Source organism: Mercenaria mercenaria, chromosome 11 (genome assembly GCF_021730395.1).
Source record: "Mercenaria mercenaria strain notata chromosome 11, MADL_Memer_1, whole genome shotgun sequence".
NCBI classification, from domain to species: domain Eukaryota; kingdom Metazoa; phylum Mollusca; class Bivalvia; order Venerida; family Veneridae; genus Mercenaria; species Mercenaria mercenaria.
Window position 1 is genome coordinate 48,703,107 of NC_069371.1, and position 25,879 is coordinate 48,728,985.

At 36.4% G+C, this 25,879-nt stretch overlaps 2 protein-coding genes across 2 annotated transcripts in view; one reads left to right on the forward strand and one right to left on the reverse strand.

The window, feature by feature from the left end:
- Positions 1-9,246, forward strand: part of LOC123532779 (cytochrome P450 20A1-like) — a 36,582-nt gene extending 27,336 nt beyond the window's left edge. Inside the window, exons 9-11 of the mRNA XM_053517379.1 lie at positions 894-1,005; positions 1,495-1,559; positions 5,729-9,246. Of these exons, the coding sequence (XP_053373354.1) occupies positions 894-1,005; positions 1,495-1,559; positions 5,729-5,978 (427 nt within the window). The 3' untranslated portion in view covers positions 5,979-9,246. The remainder of the gene's footprint in view (positions 1-893; positions 1,006-1,494; positions 1,560-5,728) is intronic.
- LOC123532840 (26S proteasome non-ATPase regulatory subunit 11-like) overlaps positions 1-25,879 on the reverse strand; it is a 286,840-nt gene that overhangs the window by 121,144 nt on the left and 139,817 nt on the right. The gene's annotated exons all lie outside the window — the stretch shown is intronic.

Consider the following 25,879-nt stretch of genomic DNA (forward strand, 5'->3'; position numbering starts at 1 on the left):
GCATCGCAACAAGTTTTTCAATGCATTGTTCCATGTTTAAATAGATGGAATGAAGTTTTGCATTAAATGGTTTCAAAATACAATGCGTTCAATGCAAATATATTGGACGGAATGGAGTTTTAGACTGGATGGCGTTGAAATGCACTGCAGTGACTGACTTGTTAATAAATGGATTGTATATTTACTAATTTTGGTGGTTACCACCGCCCATACACGCAAACCTGATCACCAGGTCCAAGGTCACACTAGGTAGCCAAATAGCTTCAGTTGATGTCAGCTTCATACCTTGGGAAAATTTCAGTCAAAACTAGCTTCACTTATTTACCTCATCAGGGTAATGGTAAGGCTGAAAACTGAGTTTGGTTTTAAAGCAGGGAGACTGGTATTAAGGCTTCAACAAATGACTGGTGTGAACAAGTTTCAGAAATATTACCGTTACAGTAGTGCTGCTTGTACCTTTCATAACCAGCAAGCAATGTTTATCTAATATAGAAAGTGGTCATTTGAGAAAACCAACATGATAGTGCATTTGCGACCAGCATGGATCCAGACCAGCCTGCGCATCCGCGCAGTCTGGTCAGGATCCATACTGTTGCTAATGATTTCTCTAATTGCAATAGGGTTTGAAAGCGAACAGTATGGATCCTAACTAGACTGCGCAGATGCGCAGGGGGGTCTGGATCCATTCTGGTCGCAAATGCACTATGTTGGTTTTCTCATGACGTGGCTCATTTAGAGGCCTAAGCATGAAACAGTTGTAATTGATATGAAAGGGAATACAGTTTACACCAAGCTCATAATTGAAGTTTTATTTCATTGGCAATCATTTACGTCTTTTTCCAAACCTTATTTTGATGTGGAAAAAAAATTAAAGTTCTAAAATTCCATTTTAGGTATTTGCGACATGTTATAGACGAGACTATGAGGTGTGCAGTGGTTGCCCCATGGGCAGCAAGGTTCCAGGACTTTGACTCAGAACTGGGTGGACACAAAATACCAAAAAATGTAAGCAGTTTGTATAAAACCAGAAATGTCACCGAACAGTTTCAGACCCCTGTGATTCATGTTTTGTTGTAATTTGCCTAACAGTGTCAACCCCTGTGATTCATGTTTTTTTTGTAATTTGCCAAACAGATTCAGACCCCTGTGATTCATGTTTTGGTGTAATTTGCCAGTTAGAGACCCCTGTGATTCATGTTTTGGTGTAATTTGCCTAACAGTTTGAGACCCCTGTTATTCATGTTTTGTTGTAATTTGCCAAACAGTTTCAGACCCCTGTGATTCATGTGTTGGTGTAATTTGCCAGTTTCAGACCCAGTTGTAATGTTGTTGTAATTCAGCATACATATTTCAGAACTGTGTCATTCATGCTTTCTGATAATTTATCACACATATTTCAGAACCCCATGATTCATGCATTGTTGTAATACACCAAGCATATTTCAGACCTTTGTGATTCATGCTCTGTGTTTTAATTTACCATATATATTTCAGACCCCTGTGATACATGCTCTTGGTGTGGCTGCTAAAGATGAGACAGTATTTCCCCAGCCAGATAAGTAAGTTTTTTAAAGTCCCATACCAGAGTTTCACTAGAGGGGACTGGTTTGGCCCCTGTCTGTCCGTTAGTCAGTTTGTTGGTCCATTTACTCTCTATCATACAAAGTGTGATCTTGCGATGACTTTAAAATTGCTAAAAAATTCTCATGAAACTTGATACATTGATAGATGGCAATATCAAGAATATGTTTGGACTTTTTAGCTCACCTGAGCAATGCTCAGGTGAGTTTTTGTGGTAGCTCAATGTCCGGCATCTGTCTGTCTGTCATCTGTCAACATTTAGCTTGTGTATGCGATAGAGGCTGTATTTTTCAACTGATCTTCATGAAATTTGGTCAGAATGATTACCTTGATAAAATGTATGCGATAGAGGCTGTATTTTTAGTTTACCTGTCACAAAGTGACAAGGTTAGCTTTTGTGATCACGCGTCGTCCGTGCGTGCGTAAACTTCTGCTTGTGACCACTCTAGAGGTCACACTTTTCATGGGATCTTTATGAAGATTGGTCAGAATGTTCATCTTGATGATATCTAGGTCAACTTTGAAACTGGGTCACATGCTGTCCAAAACTAGGTCAGTAGGTCTGAAAATAGAGAAACCTTGTGACTGCTCTAGAGGCCATACTTTTCAATGGATCTTCATGAAAATTGGTCAGAATGTTTACTTTTATGGTATCTAGATCAAGTCGAAACTGGGTCACGTGCGGTCAAAAACTAGGTCAGTAGGTCTAAAAATAGAAAAACCTTGTGACCTCTCTAGAGGCCATACTTTTCAATGGATCTTCATGAAAATTGGTCAGAATGTTCACCTTGATGATATCTAGTTCAGGTTTAAAACTGGGTCACGTGCCTTCCAAAACTAGGTCATTAGGTCAAATAATAGAAAACTCTTGTGACCTCTCTAGCGGCCATATTTTTCATGGGGTCAGTATGAAACTTGGTCTGAATGTTCATTTTGATGATATCTAGGTCAGATTCAAAACTGGGTCACATGAGCTCAAAAACTAGGTCACTATGTCAAATAATAGGAAAAAAACGATGTCATACTCTGGGTCATGTGGGGACAGGTGAGCGATTCAGGACCATCATGGTCCTCTTGTTCAGTTGATCTTCACGAATTTTGGTCAGAATGATTACCTTGATAAAATCTAGGCCGAGTTCGAAAATGGGTCATCTGGGGTCAAAAACTAGGTCAAATCAAAGAAAAACCTTGTGTATGCGATAGAGGCTGTATTTTTCAATTGATCTTCATGAATTTTGGTCAGAATGATTGCCTTGATGAAGTCTAGGACGAGTTAGAAAATGGGTCATCTGGGGTCAAAAACTAGGTCACGAGGTCAAATCAAAGAAAACTTTGTGTATGCGATAGAGGCTGTATTTTTCAATTGATCTTCATGAAATTTTGTCAGAATGATTACCTTGATGAAATCTAGGCCAAGTTCGAAAATGGTTCATCTTGGATAAAAAATTAGGTCACTAGGTCAAATCAAAGAAAAGCCTTGTGTATGCGATAGAGGCTGTATTTTTCAATTGATCTTCATGAAATTTGGTTGGAATGATTGCCTTGATGAAATCTAGGTCGAATTTGAATATGTGTCATCTGAGGTCAAAAACTAGGTCATTAGGTCAAATTATAGAAACATATTGTGTATGCAATAAAGACTGTATTTTTCACTTGATCTTCATGAAATTTTGTTAGAATGATAACCTTGATGAAATTTAGGTCAGATTTGAATATGGGTCATCTGGGGTCAAAAAGTAGGTCACTATGTCAAATCAAAGAAAAACCTTATGTATGCGATAGAGGCTGTATTTTTCAATTGATCTTCATGAAATTTGGTCAGAATGACTGCCTTGAAAAAATCTAGGTCAGGTTCGAATATGGGTCATCTGGGTTCAAAAACTAGGTCACTAGGTCATATATAAGAAAATACTCATTTAAACTCAAGAGACAACATTATTAGTCCAGTCTTAATGAAAATTGGCCAAAATATTTGTTTCCATGAAATCACAAGGTTAAACATGTTTACACTGTTATAGTTTGTTTCTCAGGTGAGCGACCTACGGCTATCTTGGCCTTCTTGTTAATTGGTGCTATGGCAACAAATAATCCAAAAATACGTAAGTGGCAAAGTTGCATCCTGCTTTAAAAGTAAAAGATTTTTTTTTTCGTGAAAATTGCTTCATGAAACTTTCATTAGATGGATGCCTATGCAAGGCTTGCATCAAAAGGTCTACTTTTTGAAAGATTCCAAATAGTTGAGCTGAAAATGTGTTTTACTTTGGTATCTTTTAAGCTTTGAATAAGTCAATTTGAATGATTTTCAGTTTTTCTTGACTGTATGCAGCATAGAGCTTTTAATCTGATTTTTGAATTGGATGCAGATATTAAAAAATAAGCTTTTATAAATTATCATAGCACATTTCTACCAGCTGAAAGTTGTTATTAAAAATACTGAATCAAATATGTTTATGAACTTATAAAATTCATGAAAAACTTGATGTTATTTAGCCTATTTTTTTGGTGTAAGCCTTAAAAGATAACTACTTACATCTTATTTACCCTTTAACTCACCTGAACTTTGTCAGGGTGAGCTATTAGACTACTAAGTAAAGGTGGAAGGTCCAGCATCTGTTATACAGGGGAAAAATTTGAACTTCAAAATTCTTCTCTGAAACCTCGTGTTAGAATTCTCCACTTTTATATTGTTCACGTTGTTTTTGCTTAGTCCCGTTAAAAATGAAAGAAAAAACACTGAAACAGTTTCTTCTTAGGGAACACTTGATGGCATGGATCTCAATAAGATTTGTTCAAAGGTTTGGCTTGGCCCATTTTAGAGGCTGCCAAAGCTGAAAATAGAAGAAAAAAACTTTAAACAATTTCTTCTCATTAACCACTTAATGGACCTCTTAGCCTGTGATATCCTTGCATTGGATTTTTTCAGGTTTCTATAAATGGTTCATATTGAACAGTTTAAAGGCCTGCCAGCATTGAAAGTAGAAAGTCCTTTAAACAACTTCAATCTTCTGATAATAATAATTTTCACCAAAGCTGTTTCACAGCATCTTTGCTTGGACTTCCTCTGTTTTGTTTAGATGGTGCTTCTTGTTAGAGGCAGTGAGAGCTAAAAAATGGACCTGTCTCAGTTCTGTTTACATGTTTCCATTTGACTGAAAATAATAGGTGCTAGAACTGAAATATCTTTTACAACTCCATCTAATTAACTTGATGGACCAAACTTGGATTGGAAGCACCCTTGGTTGGACTTCTCGCAAGTTTGCTCTGATGGTTGAGCAAATTGGGACTGTCAAGTAAAAAATGGAAAAAGCTTTTTATATGCCTGAAGGGATGTGTTATGTTATACCCCAAGTATCAGTCTGTCCGTTAGTAATTTCGTGTCTGCTCTGTAACTCTTAAACCCCTTGAAGGTTTACAAAGGAACTTGACACAAATGATTACCACATTGGGACAACGTGCAGAGCGCATGTTCTGGATGGCTCGCTTCAAGGTCAAGGTCACAGGGTTCAGCGGTCATTGCTCTGTAACTCTTGAACTCCTGTCAAAGAAATCCTTCAAGGGGTTCAAACACTTAGGGATCAAAGGTCATATGAGTGTGTTTCGTGTCTGCTCTGTAACTCTTGACCCCCTTGAAGGATTTCAAAGTTACTTGGCACAAATATTCACCACATCAAGATGACGTGCAGAGCGTATGTTCTGGATGTCTTGCTTCAAGGTCAAGGGCACAGGGGTCAATGGTCATCGCTCTGTAACTCTTGAACCTCTTGAAGGATTTCCAAGAAACTTGACACAAAATGTTCACCACATCGAGAAGATGTGCAGAGCGCATCTTCTGGATGGCTAGCTACAAGGTCAAGGTCACACTTAGGGATCAAAGGTCATACCTTCGGGCATATATGCTCCACATTGTGGTGCTCTTGTTTTTACTTTCAATGAACTGCTGGATGGATGTTCACCAAACATGGTTAGAAGCAATTTAAAATGTCAAAGTTCACTACAGATTAGCAACTTGGAACCCATTTTGGCCTCTTGATTAAAACAATTTCTGTATAAAGTGGTGTATGTCTAGAAACAAGCTTTTTCATTCTTCAGTTTTGAAATTCATATAAATCTAGATATTCAGCAGTTAATGAGCTACTTTGTGTTTTAGATTTGATCCGGACAGATTTACACATGAACATGCCAGGGAGAGACCTCATCTAGCATTTTCACCATTTGGCTTTGCTGGAAAACGTGTTTGTCCAGGGCAGAGATTCGCCTATGCTGAAGCAACAGTAGCTTTGGTGACCTTACTGAGAAAGTTCAAGGTCAAGATGGTTGAAGGTCAGATAATTGAACCAGTCCATGGATTGGTAACACATCCTAGTGAGGAAATTTGGATCACCATTTCAAAGAGATAGACTTTAGGAGAAATATGTCAGTGAGAATATTCTGTTTAAAAATGTTTTTGAGTGCAAGTTTATTTCATTATGTGTACGGGTACATGTAATAAAGTCAAGTCCCACACAGCAAATATATAGCATTCAAAGGTGTTCAACCCGATTTAGCTGTACATATTGAAGTTTGAATCCATAGCACTTAATATTAATTTTGTATGTCACAATGGAAAACTTGCTTTATTCGATTTCTCAACTGGGTTTAATTTTCAAACATTAGCTAAGATGAAATAAATATTGTTTTAAGATTTGAGATTTAAAAAATAAAGATGATCTAAGGTTAGTTGCATGGAAAGTGACATGTTGAGCAATTATTGGCATAAAATCTCTATAATGAAAGATAATTTGTTAAAAACTTACTTGGACAAAGTGCTGTTTCAGTTTTGTCTGTAAAAGAAATTCTGTGATGTAACAGTAAGTTATTTTACTAGAAAAATAAATTCAGCTGGTTGTGGGTAGAAGAATAGTCTGAAGAAAAAATATTGTATGCACTGATCACCTTCAAATGCATAAGTAAAATTTATTGTTTAAGCAATATGTATTAATTCATAATGTTTAGCTTTATTCTTTCCCCCAGCCCATTTTGAAACCCCTGCTTTTCAATGTTATCCAAGAAGTAAAGACAGTGATTTTCTCTTTGTATTAAGTATATGTAATAGTAACCAGATGGTCTTGTTGCATTATACTGGGTCTGTTTAGACTAAAGATAATTGGCAAGGAGTAGAAAACTGATAATTGCCATTTTCCTGCACATTATATTAGGTCTGTTTAGACTTAGATACATGTAATTGACAAGAGGTAGAAAACTAATGATTGCCGTTTTCCTGCACATTATATTGGGCCTGTTTAGACTTAATTAATTGACAAGAGGTAGAAAACTGATAATTGCCATTTTCCTGCACATTATATTAGGTCTGTTTAGACTTAGATAATTGACAAGAGGTAGAAAACTAACGATTGCCATTTTCCTGCACATTATATTAGGTCTGTTTAGACTTTCACAATAGGTAGAAAACCAAAAAATTGCCAATATTGGGTCTGTTTAGACTTGATTAATTGACAAGTGGTTAAAATCTAAATTGTCATTTTTACATGCTGGCTATCAAGACCATCTTAAACTAAAAGTAACAGTCCTATGTCAGTCCTATGTGTCCTTAATAATGCCCCTATGTCAAATGAACTGATCTGTGAATAGTCAGCTGAAATATTAGGGAGGTTGGTAGCGGACCAAAGTATATACAGCCAGTATCACATCCAAAATACAGTTTACAAAACAATTTTTGCCTGCATTGGATAAATTACTGCTGAATGTGTTAATTTCCACAAAATTTATGTTGATTGAATAAGTCTGCCATCTGTCAGTTAACAGTCTCATTTACTGTACTCTAAACAGACCCAGTGGTGCCAAATATTATGTCAACCTGACATCAATATTGCCATGTTTTAATGAAATATGCATAGATTATTTTCATATTATAATGTTTAATAAGATAATCAGTCTTATCAGAGAGATAATTCCTTTCAACAGTTAATGTATGCTAACCTGAAAATCCAACAATTTCAGCCAAAGCCAGGCCAAAACTAGAACTTTCCACATAAATTTTGACAATACTGCTGCTCTACAATAAGAGAACCATATTCTTCTACACTATGAAATAGAAACTGCTAATGACAAAATGTACAAGTTTAGTTTAACATATTAATTGAGAAAGTGTCCAAGAAATAGATTGTAATGTAATAGAAATAACTAATCTTAATTAAACACTCTGTATTTTCATTTAATAGGCATTATTTTATTTTCATTCTGCAAATGTTTTGATGTATTAAGTGTAATACGGCGTGTAATACAGGTATTTTCATACGTGTTGTAAATGACAGGGACTTATGTGGTCTCAAATATACATTTTCACTATTTTTGTCCAGTTCCTTAAAGCAAGCATATATGCTTTAGTTGAATTTTTATATACCAGAACCAATTACCTGTGATCTAGATCAGAAGTCAGTTGGAATTAAATTTTCAAAATGGCACATTGTCCAAGTATGTTTCTTAGCAGGTAGAAATGAACTTTTTAAATTTCTAATTGATGGTAGGCCATTCTAGTCAAAATTTATTTATTTACTTTTCTTTTGATAAACGTAAGTCATTTCACTGAAACTTGTGTATTGGGTATTTAATCAAGGATCAAAATTATGTTACTGTGATCTTTTTATTATAAATGAATGATGCCACCTATATCTCATTTCTTTAATCCTTACTCTACTAAATATCCATAATGAACTTGTCCATCTTTAATTTGGACAGTTCCATACTTCATGTTTTTATTTGGATGTAAATGAGATGCGAAACCAAAATTTGTAGTCCTCATTGGCGCCATGTAACCTATACTGTGTTGGTGCGCTGTAAAACCCAAATAAATATTAAATAATTTGGACAGTACCATTGACTGTTAAAAGGGATGCTTATCAAATAGATACTGAGTGTTGAACAGTGCAGATTTTGATCAGGCTGCACAGATGTGCAGGCTGATTAAGATCTACACTGGTCACAAAGGCAGAATCACTTACTGCCAGCAGGCTTAAGGTTAAAGATTTAAAGACCTATTTTTTTTTGCGGGGGAGGGTAGGGGAGCTGGTTTGGATTGTACAGCAAGTTGGTAAAGATAGTACTGTGTTAACAAAGGGTTCCCTCTGTGGACTAGTGTTTTAAGGTGGCTGACTTTGAACCATTTGCCCTAAACAGCTTTGTGTTTGAAACCTTTGTTGTGGTGTAGAATTCTTCCATATGAGGACCGGAGCCTACTGTCTGGGATACAGAATGTTGGCATACTACCTTTGTAGGTGCTTACCCGTACCTAAAGTATCACCAAAAGAAGATTTTTTGAGAGTTAATCGCCTTCAGTGATAGCTCCAGTTTGTATCTGTATCTTTTAACTTAAATAGTGAACAATGTTTATTGCACATCTTGCAATGGCTTGAGGTTGGAAGTACTTTATAATAATGTTTATGTATATACGTTACATATGTACATGTATGAATTGCAGAATCATACTGCTTGATGTTAGTTTATTGCTTTTCATATAATTTGGTAATTGGTGCAATTTAAATTGAATAATCTGTAATCATGGTTGTAAATGAGTATGTGTTCGTGCTATTTTGGTGCAAGAATAATAACTGTAAATTATTAGTCCTTTTGTTAATGTAATGATCAAAATAAAGAGCTTACAAGATACAAGTGTGCCTTTTATCGTATTTGCTTCAAGAGTAATTCCAAGTCATGCTGACGGGTACCGTATACATTCTTTTAATTCATGACGACAGGTACTTAATAAATCTCTGTAATTCCAAATTATTGCCGGCATCACCTTAATTTGAATCATGCTGACAATTAACATACTACTGTTTGCAGATCAAATTGCCCCTTCAACATTTTTCAAATCGATAGAGTCGCACGTTTACGTCACAAAGACGGTGAAGCTGAAGCTATTTTTAGCTCACCTGTCACATAGTGACAAGGTGAGCTTTTGTGATCACCCTTCATCCGTTGTCAGTCCGTGCGTCCGTCAACAATTTCTTGTCTGCACGATAGTGGTTTCATTTATGATTTTATTTTAACCAAAATTGCACACAACTTGTATCACCATAACATCTCGGTTCCTTTCTTGAACTGGCGAGATCCCGTTATGGGTTCCAGAGTTATGGCCCATGAAAGGGCCAAAATTTGCTATTTTGACCTTGTCTGCACAATAGCAGCTTTATTTATGATTTTATTTTTACCAAACTTGCACACAACTTGTATCACCATAAAATCTTGGTTCCTTTCTTGAACTGGCCAGATCCCATTATGGGTTCCAGAGTTATGGCCCCTGAAAGGCCCAAAATTGGCTATTTTGACCTTGTCTGCACAATAGTAGCTTTATTTCTTATTTGATTTTTACCAAACTTGCATACAACTTGTATCACCATAAGATCTTGGTTCCTTTCTTGAACTTGCCAGATTCCATCGTGGGTTCCAGAGTTACTGCCCCTGAAAGGGCCAAAATTAGCTATTTTGACCTTGTCTGCACAATAGCAGCTTTGTTTATGATTTGATTTTTACCAAACTTGCACACAACTTGCGTCACCATAAGATCTTGGTTCCTTTCTTGAACCGGCCTGATCCTGTAATGGGTTCCAGAGTTATGGCCCCTGAAAGGGCCAGAATTGGCTATTTTGACCTTGTCTGCACAATAGCAGCTTCATTTATGATTTGATTTTAACCAAACTTGATCACAACTTGCGTCACCATAAGATCTTGGTTCCTTTCTTGAACCGGCCAGATCCCATAATGGGTTCCAGAGTTATGGCCCCTGAAAGGGCCAACATTAGCCATTTTGACCTTGTCTGCACAATAGCAGCTTCATTTATGATTTGATTTTAACCAAACTTGCACACAACTTGTATCACAATAAGATCTAGATTCCTTTTTATACGCACGCAGTGACGTATTATGTTATCGCCTCAGTGTCCGTCTGTCTGTCTGTGTGTTGGTAAGCAATTTCCCTTCCTGTCTGTAACTCTTGAACCGCTTGATGGATTTCAGAGAAACCTGACACAAATGTTCACCTCATTGAAACAACATGCAGAGCGCATGTTTCGGATGGCTCACTTCAATGTCAAGGTCACATTTAGGGGTCAAAAGTCATATGACTTTGTTTTGTGTGAATATTGCTCTGCATTTGCGTTGCATTGCAGTGCTCTTGTTTTTATTTGGCAGGTCCTTCTTTTGTTCGCTTACAATATTTTTTATATCCCCACCAAACATGTTTGAGGGGGGTATATAGGAGTCAGTTTTGTCGCGTCGAGTCCCGTCACGTCGCGTCCCGTCCCGTCGCGTCCCGAAATCTATTATCTCAGTTATTACCAAATGGATTTGATTCAAACTTAAAATACATGTTCCACCTTATCACCCACATCATGTGACACAAGGTGCATAACTCTTGACACCAAGTTTTCATGAATTATGTCCCCTTTTACTTAGAATTTAAGGTTAATTTTTTTGTATTTTCGCTATATCTCAGTTATTACTAAATGGATTTGATTCAAACTTAAAATAGATGTTCCACCTCATCACCCACATCATGTGACATAAGGTGCATAACTCTGACACCATTTGTTTTATGAATTATGCCCCTTTTTACTTAGAATTTAAGGTTGATTTTGATGTATTTTCACTTTATCTCAGTTACAACTGAATGGATTTGATTCAAACTTAAAATAAATGTTCCACCTCATCACCCACATCATGTGCCCACATCATGTGACACAAGGTGCATAACTCTGACACCAAGTTTTCATGAATTATGTCCCCTTTTACTTAGAATTTAAGGTTAATTTTGTTGTATTTTCACTATATCTCAGTTATTACTAAATGGATTTGATTCAAACTTAAAATAGTTGTTCCACCTCATCACCCAGATGATGTGACATAAGGTGCTTAACTCTGACATAAATTTTTTATGAATTATGTCCCCTTTTACTTTAAATTTAAGGTTGATTTTGATGTATTTTCACTATATCTCAATTATTACAAAATGGATTTGATTCAAAGTTAAAATAAATGTTCCACCTCATCACCCACATCATGTGACACAAGGTGCATAACTCTGACACCAAGCTTTCATGAATTATGCCCCTTTTTACTTAGAATTTAAGGTTAATTTTGATGTATTTTCACTATATCTCAATTACTACTGAATGGATTTGATTCAGACTTAAAATAAATGTTCCACCTCATCACCCACATCATGTAACACAAGGTGCATAACTCTGACACTATTTTTCTTGAATTGTGTCCCCTTTTACCTAGAATTTAAGGTTAATTTTGATGTATTTTCACTATATCTCATTCTGATTGGCTTAGAGCCAAAGGGAAGTAACCTTTTTTTAACCTTTGTACTGAGTTTCTTCCCCTTAAATTCCAGGAATTAGTCTATTTTTAGAAATCCTATTTTTAGATTTTCAATATTTTATGTATTTTTCTAACTTTTTTATCATAAGTCCTATGTAAAAAGTAAAAACATTTTTCCGTGGTAACATGGGTCGGTAAGACACTTTTTTGTATTCACTTTTAGTGTATCTCTAATATTAGAGATTTAATATATTTACTAGTATTACTATACTAGTATTATACTAGTATTACTTATATGTGGAAGCCCAGGATGAAGTACTCCAAAGTATTTTTAAGATTCCTTATGGTTGCCATTCTTCTGTGACAAGACCGTATGGTGGGGGTAGGAGTCACTCCTGTGACAGTTCTAGTTTTTAATTACTTCCCTTTTATGTTACTATAAATAGCTTATTTAGTAACTTTTTATTATTGGCCGTAGGGAAAAACCGAGACCACTTTTCTGCGGTAAACATGGATGGTACCTCCAATTTTTAGGTGTATTTTGACATATCTGTACCTTGTAAGAATTTTTTCTTTTTGTTTTTGGTTAAAGCAATGATACTCAGGTGAGCGATATAGGGCCATCATGGCCCTCTTGTTGGAGTAACCCTGACAGGTTAACCCCGCCTCATCTGCAATAAATTATTCATTCACCTTGTCGTGAAACTTTTTTTCTTTATCTTGACGTCACACAAAGCGTGCGCTTTGACTCTGAAGTATCGCCGTACTTGCATACATTGTAAAGTGCAATAAGGTGATAATGGATATGTTTTAAAAGTAGAATATAGAATATTTCAACTACGTTCAAATGAAAACAGCGTTTTTTGTTTGGTATAACAATTATTATCGACGAAATTTCCAACCACGCAAGGTATACAAGGTTTTATAGAAAGGTATCATTGAACTTTCAACCTACTCAACACTTATAGATCTAATTGTCATGTCCATAAAAACTGATTTATTTGATATTCAAACTTTTGCAGAGTCTTCCGTAGCTTAACTATCGCAAATCTAACTCCACTATACATCTAGTTTTTTTTATTTTATTTTATTTTTGGGTGGGGTTTACGTGTATGTGAATTTATCTACCATTTATTTAAAGTCGTTAAAAAATATTTCAGTTATTTACATACGGGCAGTTGATAAGCCTTCTCTTCGTTCATGGAAAGAACCAGTTATAGACTCACATAAGTCAAAATAATTCGATGTTGAGTTTGTTTTATACTTGTGACAGTCACTCTAAAAGGACCAAAATAATTGAGGATAAATAACTGCACACCGTCATGTAAAGTTGGTTTTATCGATTGCACTTTATGTGTAACGTTAATCGTGTTAAAGGGAATTATGATAACTTTTACATAAATTAATGAGGAATTGAATCCCTCTTTTGATTAGTCTTAATAATGAGACCTCGGGAAGACCGATTGAACATTTTGATATTTTACGTTGTCGAACTAAAGGGGATATCGGCCAGTCAAAAAATAAACGATATTCAACTCTTGAGTACAATTATTTGGACTACCTTTTGATACATGTAAGTTTTATTTGAAATTTTCTCGCATTTAAACCCAATCTAGCGATGGCAATTTCTTTCGAGTGGCGAAAATAACTCGTAACTGTTTCCTAGGATCGCGTCAAATTAGTTTAACTAAGATTCACATATTCCATAAGAAATTGCCGACTTTTTTCAACTAAAGAGGCGTGGTCGGTTCCGGGATTCGAACTTTTGACCTTCAATCAATGATGAGCGAATCGAACAACTCGAGTCAGGCACGTTTTATAATTATAATGAAAACTAAACACGAGATACATTATTTAAAAGAAACTTCTGCAGCAAAAGGTAATGAAATTTAGGCAGAATGTTAATCTTGATGATCTATAGGTCAAGTTAAAATCTGGGTCAGGTGGGGATAAAAACTAGGTCACAAGGTCAAATCAAAGGAAAAGCTTGTTAACACTAGAGCTGGGACGATTTTAAAATTTTGAAACCGGTTAATCATTTGTATGAAATCGAATCGAACCGGTTAACTGGCCGCCATTTTTGAAATGCTGTTTTCTTTCCTGACGACCGTATAAAGGTACTTCCAGCAGCTGACTTCATTAGGAATTACAAACTTTATTGTTTGGAAGGAGTGTGATAATTAATAAAGGCCCGGTCACACCGCCCGAACTTTGTTGGAGCGTTCCTTCAACGGTAGGGAGAGGGGGCGGAATTTAGACAACGCTCGTCACCGCGCACAAAATGGGAAAAAATCGAAAACACGGGCGTTGCCTTAGAGGTGCACCGCTGAAGCCGGCGTTGCTTTATCGTTGGTTTAACGGTAGCGAGCGTTGGTTTAGCGGTGACGCGAGCGTTGATAGAGCGGCGTTCCGCGCATGCGTGCGTTGGCTCGGCGGGGTTTTAAAGTTGGTTTAGCGGCATACCGCTTTTGACTACGACACCGTTCCAGCAATCCCGTGTCCGCTCGTAAAATGCTTACAACCGCTCCACCAAAGTTTGTGCAACGTTTAATCACCGCCCGGGCAAAGCTGGCGAAGCAGCGGTGGTCCAGCGTTCTTGATTTCTGCGTTGGCCTAGCGGACCCAAGCGTCCACGAACTTGCGTCTAGCAGTGCCAAACTTGACTGGGCGTTGTTAGAGCGGTGGTGAACTTTGCCGGAGCGGAAAATTGCCCGCTCCTCACCGCTCGCAATATTTTGTGCAGCTCAAAACTTTCGGAGCGGTAGGAGGGACCATCAGCGGTGGCCGAGCGTATACGGCGTTGCCTTAACGGGGGCCAACTTCTGTTAAACGGTGGTGAACGGTAACGAGCGGTGATGAAATTTTTTCACCGCTCCAGGAACGCTCCAACAAAGTTCGGTCGGTGTGACCGGGCCTTTAGTTATATTTTGGTGTATTTTATTTTGAATATATCACGACAGGCAAATCCGAGACTATTGATTATGTTCAGCTGATGTATTTTAGCGGCAATATACTGCGGGTCTGTGCTGGTCAAAGAAATATATAAATATAAAGTACGGTTCGTGATGTTTATTGTTTGAGAGCGATTAGCGGTTTTGCAAAATTGAAACCGGTTCTACCTAGTAATCGAATCGGATCTGATGAACCGAGTAATCGTCCCAGTCCTAGTTAACACTCTAGAGGCCACATTTATGACTTTATCTTCATGAAAATTAGTAAAAATGTTAATCTTGATGATCTTTAGGTCAAGTTCGAATCTGGGCCATGTGGGGTCGAAAACTAGGTCACCAGGTCAAATTAAAGAAAAAAGCTTGTTAATTCACAGAGGTCAAAAGTTTGGCCCAATCTTAATGAAACTTCATTAGAATGTTACCCTCAATAAAATCTTGGACGAATTCGATATTGGGTCATCTGGGATCAAAAACTAGGTCACCAGTTCAAATCACAGGAAAAGCTTGTTAACACTGAAGAGGCCAAATTTATGACTGTATCTTCGTGAAACTTTGTCAGAATTTTTATTTAGATGATCTTAAGGTACATTATGAATCTAGGTCATGTAGGATTAAAAACTAGGTCACCAGGTCAAATCAAAGGAAAAGCTAGTTAACACTGTAGAGGCCACTTTATAACACATATCTTAATGAATCTTGATCAGAATGTTAATCTTGATGATCCATAGGTCAAGTTCAAATCTGGGTCAGGTGGGGTCAAATATTAGGTCACTAGGTCAAATTAAAGGAAAAGCTAGTTAACAATGTAGAGGCTACGTTATGACCGTATCTTAATGAAACTTGATCAGAATGTTAATCTTGATGATTTATAGCTGAAGTTCAAATCTGGGTCAGGTGGGGTCAAAAACTAGGTCACAGGGTCAAATCAAAGGGAAAGCTTGTTAACACTCTAGAGTAAGTAAGTAAGTAAGTTTTATTTGGCACAAGTGTACATGACATGGCAATATAGCAATAAAACAAATGACAAATCAATGCATAATAAATATTACATAGTGACAAACCAACAAATCATTAGACAGTTATATCATATTACTCAGCAAAGCCATGTAATGCTCACCAATACCAGGGATAACATAAAAAAGATGAAATGATTCTTCTTATTTCCATTGTGGTCCCTGTTATTGGCGGCATGACACAGAAAGTCATGTTTAACTGTTATATTTTGAGTAAAAAAGCAAGATACATAATCTTAAATACTGAATAATTTATGAAAGCTAATTGAGATCACATATATGTATCACAGTAAAGGATTTATCACATAATATTTCGTGAGGATCAGTGAAGGATAAGATGATCACAAAGTTGTCAGCCAAAATAGAAAACTCACTACTTCTAACGAAAATAAAAATATTTATACTTTAAAAATGTAAGTATAGCTACATTTAAATGAAATCAGTACAGCAGCAAAAATAAAAAAATATAAATGACTGAGATAAGAATTATATTGTCTGTTTAAATCAATTAAAAGATTTTAATATGATACAACTAAAAGACTATTAAAATCAATTAGACATTAAAAAGGATTTGATGGCATGCTTAAATGAATGGGAAGATTCAATATCCCTAAGATGTTGAGGGAGACCATTCCACAAAACAATCCCATTGTAAGCAAAAGACTTTCTACCAAAGCTACCCATCCTCTCTGGCAAAGAAAACCGACCAGTATCAACAAAGGAATAAGTAGAATCAAAAGAATTTGATGATGGAAGTGCAGACACACTAGGTCTGGTAAAATGGTCATGGGCTGGAAAATGAGATGTAAAATGCTCCTTAAGAAATTCCGGTGCAGTGCCTGACTTTATTCTATGGACATGACAGAGAGTTATCTGATCTACTCTCTTTGAGACAGGCAACCAATTTAGAGACTTGAATTGCTCTGACCCAACATGAGACCTACTATCCATGTTCAAAACAAATCTGATCATTTTGTTTTGAGTAGTTTGAAGCCTATTTTTCCAAAACTTGGTCAAACTTGGTCAAACTTGGATACCAACTAGAGCATACATAATCAAAATGACACTGTATCAGAGACATTACTAAAAGCTTCTTAGTATGAAGATCCAAGAACTGGTTCTTTCTATGAAGGAATTTTAACCAAGCATTAGACTTTGTGACCACTGAACGTGCAATTTCATTACCAGAAAGATTTTGGTCTAATGTAGCACCCAGATACTTCACTGAACTAGTTGCTTGAATGTTTGTGATCACCCTTCGTCCGTCGTCTGTGCGTGCGTCCATGCGTCAACAATTTCTTGTCTGCACGATAGTGGTTTCATTTGTGATTTTATTTTAACCAAACTTGCACACAACTTGTATCACCACAAGATCACGGTTTCTTTCTTGAACTGGCCAGATCCCATTATGGGTTCCAGAGTTATGGCCTCTGAAAAGGCCAAAATAAGCTATTTTGACCTTGTCTGCACAATAGCAGCTTTATTTATGATTTGATTTTTACCAAACTGGCACACAACTTGTATCACCATAAGATCTTGGTTCCTTTCTTGAACTGGGCAGATTCCATTATGGGTTCCAGAGTTATGGCCCCTGAAATGGCCAGAATTAGCTATTTTGACCTTGTCTGCACAATAGCAGCTTCATTTATTATTTTGTTTTTTCACCAAACTTGCACACAACCTGTATCACCATAAGATCTTGGTTCCTTTCTTGAACTGGGGAGATTCCTGTATGGGTTCCAGAGTTATGGCCCCTGAAAGGGCCAGAATTAACTATTTTAACATTGTCTGCAAAATAGTAGCTTCGTTTAAGATTTGAATTAAATCAAACTTTCACAAAACTTGTGTCACCTTAAGATCTCGGGCCCTTTCTTGAACCGACCAGATCCCATAATGGGGTCCAGAGTTATGGCCCCTGAAAGGGCCAAAATTAGCTATTTTGACCTTGTCTGTACAATAGCAGCTTCATTTATGATTTGATTTTAACCAAACTTGCACACAACTTGTATCACCACAAGATCTTTCTTCCTTTCCTGAACTGGCAAGATTCCATCTTGGGTTCAAGAGTTATGGCCCCTTTAAGGTCCAAAATCGGCTATTTTGGCTTTTGCAGCTATATAGAGACTTCGTTTATGGTTTTATTTGATACAAACTTCCAAAATATTTTCAACAACAATAAATTTTGGATTCCGTGACAAATCAGATCCAGTCGTAGGTTCCAGAGTTATTTTATATCTGATTACCTCCCCTGATTGTAATCAAAATGGATTTATATCAGTAAGTACTTATAGGACTTATTTGAAATTTCATTATTGTTATTAGTTGGACTGAGACAATCAGGGTAGATAACTATGGACTGATTTTATGTCAAATTACCTCCCTTTATTTCAAATTAAAATGGGTATATCTCCGTAACTAATGAAGATACTGATCTGAAATTTCATTTATGCCAACAGATTTATTTGGCAGATCCTTCTTTTGTTCACTTACAATATTTTTTTATTAGTTACTTCCCTTTTACATTACTATAAATAGCTTATTTTAGTAACTTTTATTTATTGGCCATAGGGAAAAACCGAGACCACTTTTCTGTGGTACAACATGGATGGTACCTCCATTTTTTAGGTGTATTTTGACATGTCTATACCTTGTAAGAATTGTTTTTTCTTTTTGGTTAAATTTCTTCCCTTAGTTGTTCCTGTCCTTTGGATTTAGATATTTTTTCTGAGGACCTTCTTGTCCTCAAGTGCAATGATACCAGGTGAGCGATATAGGACCATCATGGCCCTCTTGTTTTTTGCGTAGTTATTGCCATTTAAAGGTTATATTTGAATGTGGAAGGGGATGTTACTATCGTGTACTGAAAATTATGAATGTTAATATATAGATTTTAAGAGTAATTTACTAAAACTTAAAGAGCCATAACTACTGGTATATGAAACATTTTCAACCGTAAAAAACGTAATATATATGTAACTAGGCTTGCTCCTGATCATAAAGAGTTGACACAGTGGTCCAGTGGTAACACTGTCTTACTAAGAAACAGAAGGCGTGAGTTCGAGCCCCGCTCTCTAACTAAAAATTATTAACACTGGCATTAACAATGGCATAAGACACGCTAAAGAACCAGGAAAGCTTCTTGAATTTGAGTGTATTATCATTCGACAAGCTTAAACTTAAAGTCACACTACTAATCATTCCTGTAAAGTCTCAGTCAAATCCCACCAACAATTACAAAGAAAACAAATGAATGAATTATTGCCATGCAATAGAAAGTAGTCCCCTCCCTTATTGTTTCTACTGCAGTATATCACAATGAATTGATATATTTCAATGATGTATAAACAATATTGTACTACATATACAATATGTTATAACTAAACACTTGGATTACAACTTGCATACATAAAAACCTATAGTTGCTTTCCTATGAATTTATTTTGGCCAATTATAAAAAACGTATCATATAAGTTATCTATAGTAACAACAAAGGGAAATTAATAAAAATATATATATATATATATTACAAGTCCACGCAAAACTCTTAACCAGGTAAAGATAGGTCAAAATACATCTAAAAATTCAATGTAACATGCATGTTGTACCACAGAAAAGTGGTCTCGATTTTTCCCTATGGCCAGTAATAAAAAAGTAACAATATAATCTATTTATAGTAAAAACAAAGGGAGGTAATTCTTAAAAAGAGGTGCCTCATGGCAATGAACATTTGTACCAAGTTACATCAGAATCCCTCCATGCATGAAGAAGAAATGCTCTGGACAGTCATTCTTAAATTTAACCTTTGACCTCTACGTATGACCTTGATCTAAAGATAACCTGGAGACCTGGTTCGTGCGCACGACAATCCGTCTCATGGTTGTGAACATTTGTGCCATGTTTCATCAAAATCCCTCCATGCATGAAGAAGAAATGTTCCTGACAAAGTCATTTTTGTATCTGACCTTTGGTCTGTAAATGTGACCTTGACTTTTGCGCATGACATGTTGTCTCGTCCAGGGAAATATTTGTGCCAACCGATATTTAAATCCTGCCTTGCATGACAAAGTTATAGACCGGAAAGGAAAACAATTGACCTTTGATCTTCAAGTGTGACCTTGACCTTTAAGCCAGGGTTCTGGGTGTTGCGCATGACATGTCGTTTCATCATGGGGAACATTTGTGCCAAGTAATATTAAAATCCCTTCATGGATGGCAGAGTTATGGACCGGACAGGAAAAAAACCCTGTTGACATTTGACCTCCAATTGTGACCTTGATCTTTGAGCTAGGGGTCTGGGTCTTGCGCATGACACGTCGTCTCCTCATGGGGAACATCTGTGCCTAGTGATATTAAAATCCCTTAATGAATGACAGAGTTATGGACCGGACACGAAGCAGACCCTGTTCATGCCATGTTAATATTTGACTGCTAAGTGTGACCTTGACCTTTGAGCTAGGGGTTTGAAAGTTGAGCAAGACACATCGTCTTATTATGAGGTGCATTTGTGCCAAGTAATATTAAAATCCCTTCATAGATGGTAGAGTTATGGACCGGACAGGAGAAAAGCCCTGTTGACATTTGACCTCCAGTTGTGATTTTGACCTTTGAGCTAGAGATCCGGGTCTTGCAAAGGACACGTCGTCTCCTCATGGGTAACATTTGTGCCAAGTGATATTAAAATCCCTTAATGAATGACAGAGTTATAGACCGGACACGAAGCAGACCCTTTCATACCATGCTAACATTTGACTGCTAAGTGTGACCTTGAACTTTGAGCTAGGGGTCTGAAAGTTGGGCATGACACATCGTCTTATTATGAGGTACATTTGTGCCAATTAATATTAAAATCCCTTCATGGATGGCAGAGTTATGGACCGGACAGGAGAACAGCCCTGTTGACCTTTGACCTCCAATTGTGACCTTGACCTTTGAGATAGGGGTCCGGATCTTGCACATGACACGTCATCTCATCATGGGGAACATTTGTGCCAAGTAATATTAAAATCCCTTCATGGATGACAGAGTTATGGACCGGACAAGAAATTGTGGACGGACGGACGGACGGAATGACAGAATGACGGAAAAGCGCATTCCTATAATCCCCGAAACTGGTTTTCAACCAGTAGGGGACTAATAACCCGGACACATTTTTTTTAAAATTACCTTAAGAGACCATAACTCTGCAAAACATAATTCGAGCGGAACACACACAATTCAGTTTGATTCAGAGAAGACACATCACTTCTATTAAGTTTCATTGAACTCTGGACAGACGTTTTGTCGATGACCCATGAACAAGATCCTCTTAATAGACTTTATGTATGATTTATAATCAAAGGGCCATAACTAAGTGATAAATCATTAAACCATAAAACACAACACGTTATAAGCTTGCTGTTGATCATTCGAATCCAATCAATAGTAAAGGAAACATAGTCCGGACAATTTTATTCAGAAATTACCTTTTTAAGGGGAGCAAATAATCTGAGCAGGATGTGCCAATGAGATGTACACTTAGTGTCAGGCAGACAAACGTCGAAGCTAAAACAATATTTAAGAAATGAAATGATTTGTTTTTTGGTGTTCATGCGAAATGAACGACAGAATAGGATCGGCAAATTAAACATGAATCGCGCGAAATGAACGACAGAATAGGATCGGCAAATCCATGAATCGCGCTAAAATTGACATAGACGTTTTCATTCCTTTCAGACTCATCTCATAAAATAATTAAAATTTGACACTGAGTTATGAATTTATTTAGAATTCAAAGAGAGGTAAGGTTAATATAAGATTATGACGGTGGAGGTTCAAATGATGGCAGATATTCCAATACACATACTATAGTATCTAAATTCTATCAAAGCCGGCTGGGTAGAAAAAGGATAAAAAGAAACAATTTCAATGATGGAAACAGAAGATAAGGAAAATAGATAAATTTATTTAGATTTAATCTGTTAATCTAAATGAAAAAAAAATCAAAATTAAAACATTCTTAAAAGATATCATCATTTGGACGAAATAAAATCGGTTAGGACAACCTCCCTTAAATTTTACAAATGGCGCAAAAATTATTTAGAATTTGAAAGCATTTAAATCTATGGAAAATGTTTCCAGATTATCTATAAACTAAAACAATTTGACAAAGCCATTAAACGATTCTGATAGCAATGGAATGGGCCTCACTGGACTGTTATTCAGCATGTGAAGTTGTGCTTCTGGGTTTGTGTTTAGGATTCACTCAGCAAGATCAAAGTTGTAGCCCTTCACTCAGTAAAAATATAAAAATATGCATTAAAGACCTAAAAGTTTACATTGTAAGAATCTCAGAAAGTATTTGACCTTGTATTATGAGACTTGTCAGGAATGTAGTTCAGCATGTAAGGTTGTGTACCTGTGGGTTTATTTTGGGTTTAACCTGCCCCTCCTTTTCCCCAAATTTAAAAAATATATATGCATTTTTCAAATAATCCGTTTCTTTTATCTTGTTTTTTTTATGTTTTGTAGTAGAATTCCTCTTTTTCCCCACCTCCAGCGACTCTCAACCCCAACCAAATGCAATGTCATGAAAGTTGACTTACGTCTTGCATTGTCAATAAGTAACATATGAATGTACAGTGACAGAAAATGTGGGCACCATTTTCCTGCTCAAACATCGTGTTAATGTGAGTTTTGGCAATGCAAAATACACATATCGTAAAAGTGATTTAATAAACAAAAAGCTAAGCAGACATTTTATAGAAGAAATAAAATCATGTTAACTAAAACGTATTTTTTCTTTTTTTTTTTTAAATTTTCCTTCCTGTTAATAAGGTTAAAATGATAAAGTATTTACGAAACTTACCATGTCCATTATCTACTCCTGTTTTATCTTCATTGTCGTTATCATTATCATCATCATACTCATCATCATCATCATCTGGCACATCTAGTCCAACCCCTCGCTTCTCTGAATTTGTTATTGCACATGAATCTAATTGCTTTAACTTGAATATCATGGATCAGGTTTAATATGTTTGCAGAATACAAAAGTCTAGGATTTCTTGGTTGCAGAGTCAATGCACAATACCAAATAAAAATGATGCACAGTACCAAATTAAAGTGATTAAGTCAAATTCCAATTCATTTTAGTCCCAAAACGTGAAATCCACCAATTCTCATCATCCCAACGAAATACATGTAGTCATTTTGACCCAAACAACAAAATTTTGCGTCCGCAAGATTCAACACTAACTTAATTGGACATGCTTGCCTGTTCTCTAATTACAGTTTGTTATCATACAAATAAATGGGGGTCTTACTTGTAATTTGGATATTTTGTACATGGATTTCCTTGCAGACTGAGAATGATCAAACTTGAAGGAATTTCATCTTCAAACTAAAAATATATAATTATAATCTGTGAGAAAAACTTTCAGAAATGCCGATACTGTTGAAAAAAATTGGCATATTGTAAAATTATAAATATTCATTAGGGACTAATATTTAAAGATTGTGTGCTTGTATCAGTCCACAAAATTTAATCCCAATATACAATTTCTACTCATTTACAGAAGCTGAAAACCACAAATCCATAGTTAGACTGCCACATGTGCACAAAGCTTGTCTTCCTCTCCGAAGTGCCCCTGTGGTCTGGAACAGCAAACTGCTGAGCACATTCTGCAGAGATGCCCACGTCTGGAAAACCAAAGAAAAAGTGTGTGGCTAAACAGCACCCCAATAAAAACCAAAGTGCACGGCAAGAAGGAGGACCTGAAGAAGACGGCATCCTTCATTGCTGGATCAGGGCCCGTATTCATAAAGAATCTTAGATCACCTCTAAGATATTTCTTATCTTAATTTTTTAGACTTAGTTAAGAGATATTCTTAAGTTCTTATTCATAAAGCGACTTAGAAAAATCTTAGCGAGAAAAATGTATAAGAATAATTTTTTCTTAGTCTCATGTCTATGTCTATATTTAATAAGAAATTAGGAACGCCTGTCACAGGTTAAATTAAGCTTAATATTCTAATAAATCTATACAGTAAATATGCAATTCATGAAAATCTGATAATTGCTGTCATTGGCGTCCATTCTATTTTTACTTTTCTAAGATAATTCTTAAAAGTTAAGATAAATGGCCACCTGTCTTAAATTTTAAGAGAAAAATCACCTACTTAAGATAATTTCTAAGCCAAATTTTGTTCTTAGAACAATTCTTAGGCAAAAGTGTTTCTAAGACATATTTTAAGCCAAAAATGAGAAAAACTTAGAAAATGTTGACTTCTAAGATATATTTCTATCTAAGAATCTTTATGAATACGGGCCCAGGGGTGACAGTGTAGGCGGTGAACGCCAAGAAGAAGAAGAAGAAGACTGCCTTGGTAGCCTAGTGGTAGAGCGCCCGCTTTAAGTGCGGAAGGTCGTGGGTTTGATCCCTGGCCGCGTCATACCAAAGACACGAAAAACGGTACTATAGTAGCTCCCTCGCTTGGCGCTCAGCATTAGGAGGATAGTGATAGGACTGGTCAGCCCGGTGTCAGTATAATGAGACTGAGTGAGATATCATGTCACGTGTCTACAGCGTGGCATTCCAGTGAGGCAGCACTATAAAGTTGGGCATTGTGCTCACTGCTACAAGTAGACACCGTCGTTCATATGGCTGAAAAATTGTTGAAAAAGACGTTAAACCCGAACACACACACACACACACGCACGCACGCACGCACGCACGCACGCACACACACATTCGTATCCCATTGAATAGCCGTTTTGGCTCAAACCGTAAAATTTCATGGCCATGAAATCAGACGATTTCACAGTATATTAATATATTTTTTTGGCAGCAAAGTGTGAAAATGTCTATATATCCTTATTTACAGAATCAGAACTGTGTTCACATACAGAGCCAGGCAAAAACTGTTTTTGTCGAGCTTCTGAGGCCGATATCAGTCTAGGTTGAAGGCCTCGATGAATATCCTCAACAGAAACAAGTTGAACTTTAAAAAAGACCCATATTCAGAAGGCAAACTTGTTTCATGTGCTAATTTACAATCAGCCTTGATAGAGAAAAAAAATACTTAGCCGTTTGAAATCAAGCTTTAAATGTTGAAGAATATACCATTGTTTACATTCACAACTAACACAAGGTTGCAGATTGCAAATACAAAATAGCAGCAAAATCTTGTTTAGCATTACCTTTGTCTACATTTTTTACTTTCACCACTGACACAAGGTTGCAGATTGCAAATAGAAAATAGCAGTAATATCATGTTTAGCATTACCTTAGTCTACTTTAGATATCTGGTTTTCTGACAAGTCAAGGAATATTAGTTTGCGTAAATGTCTCAGGTTCTCTATTTCTCGAATTCTGATGTTTCAAGTGTAATAAACGTAAGATATTTCAAGCACTCTAAATTCTGTATCTTTTCTTTTCTATTCTAAAGAAAATAGATCATTCATTCGTTATGTAACAGTGGGCAATAAGGTAATAATTACTACATGCTGTACCAGTATTTAAATGTTCTCCACAAGTAACTGCCAACTTCCCCACTTGCATTAGATGTGGAGGATAAATGACTTCAGACACAATGTCTTTTATTAATCATCACTGAGAACATATACTTCACCAGAGGATAGAACTCACAATCCAGCATTCCACAGATAGATCTGCGCTGTCCCTACTGGGCTATGCCAGCAGACTAATATGGCACAGATTTAACAGTAAATTTTACTTTGTTCATACATTACAAGTATATTCATATTGTCAGATCACAAGGATGTATATTTAAGTCAGGCGATGAAACAGTTACATTCTTCTCTGCAGTGAAAAAGTAAAATCCAGAATTGAATGTATTACACATATGAATATAATACTTACACTTTGCAGGTAGAGATTTGTGCATTGATCACCCAGCAAATCCAGGCTGTCTATTTCTCCAGTCTTTCAAGTGGCAGGACGTGAAGTGGTTGCACATTTGGTTCAAGCGAGCGAAATGGTTGCAAACTTACAAAATGGCGGATATTTTCTGAAA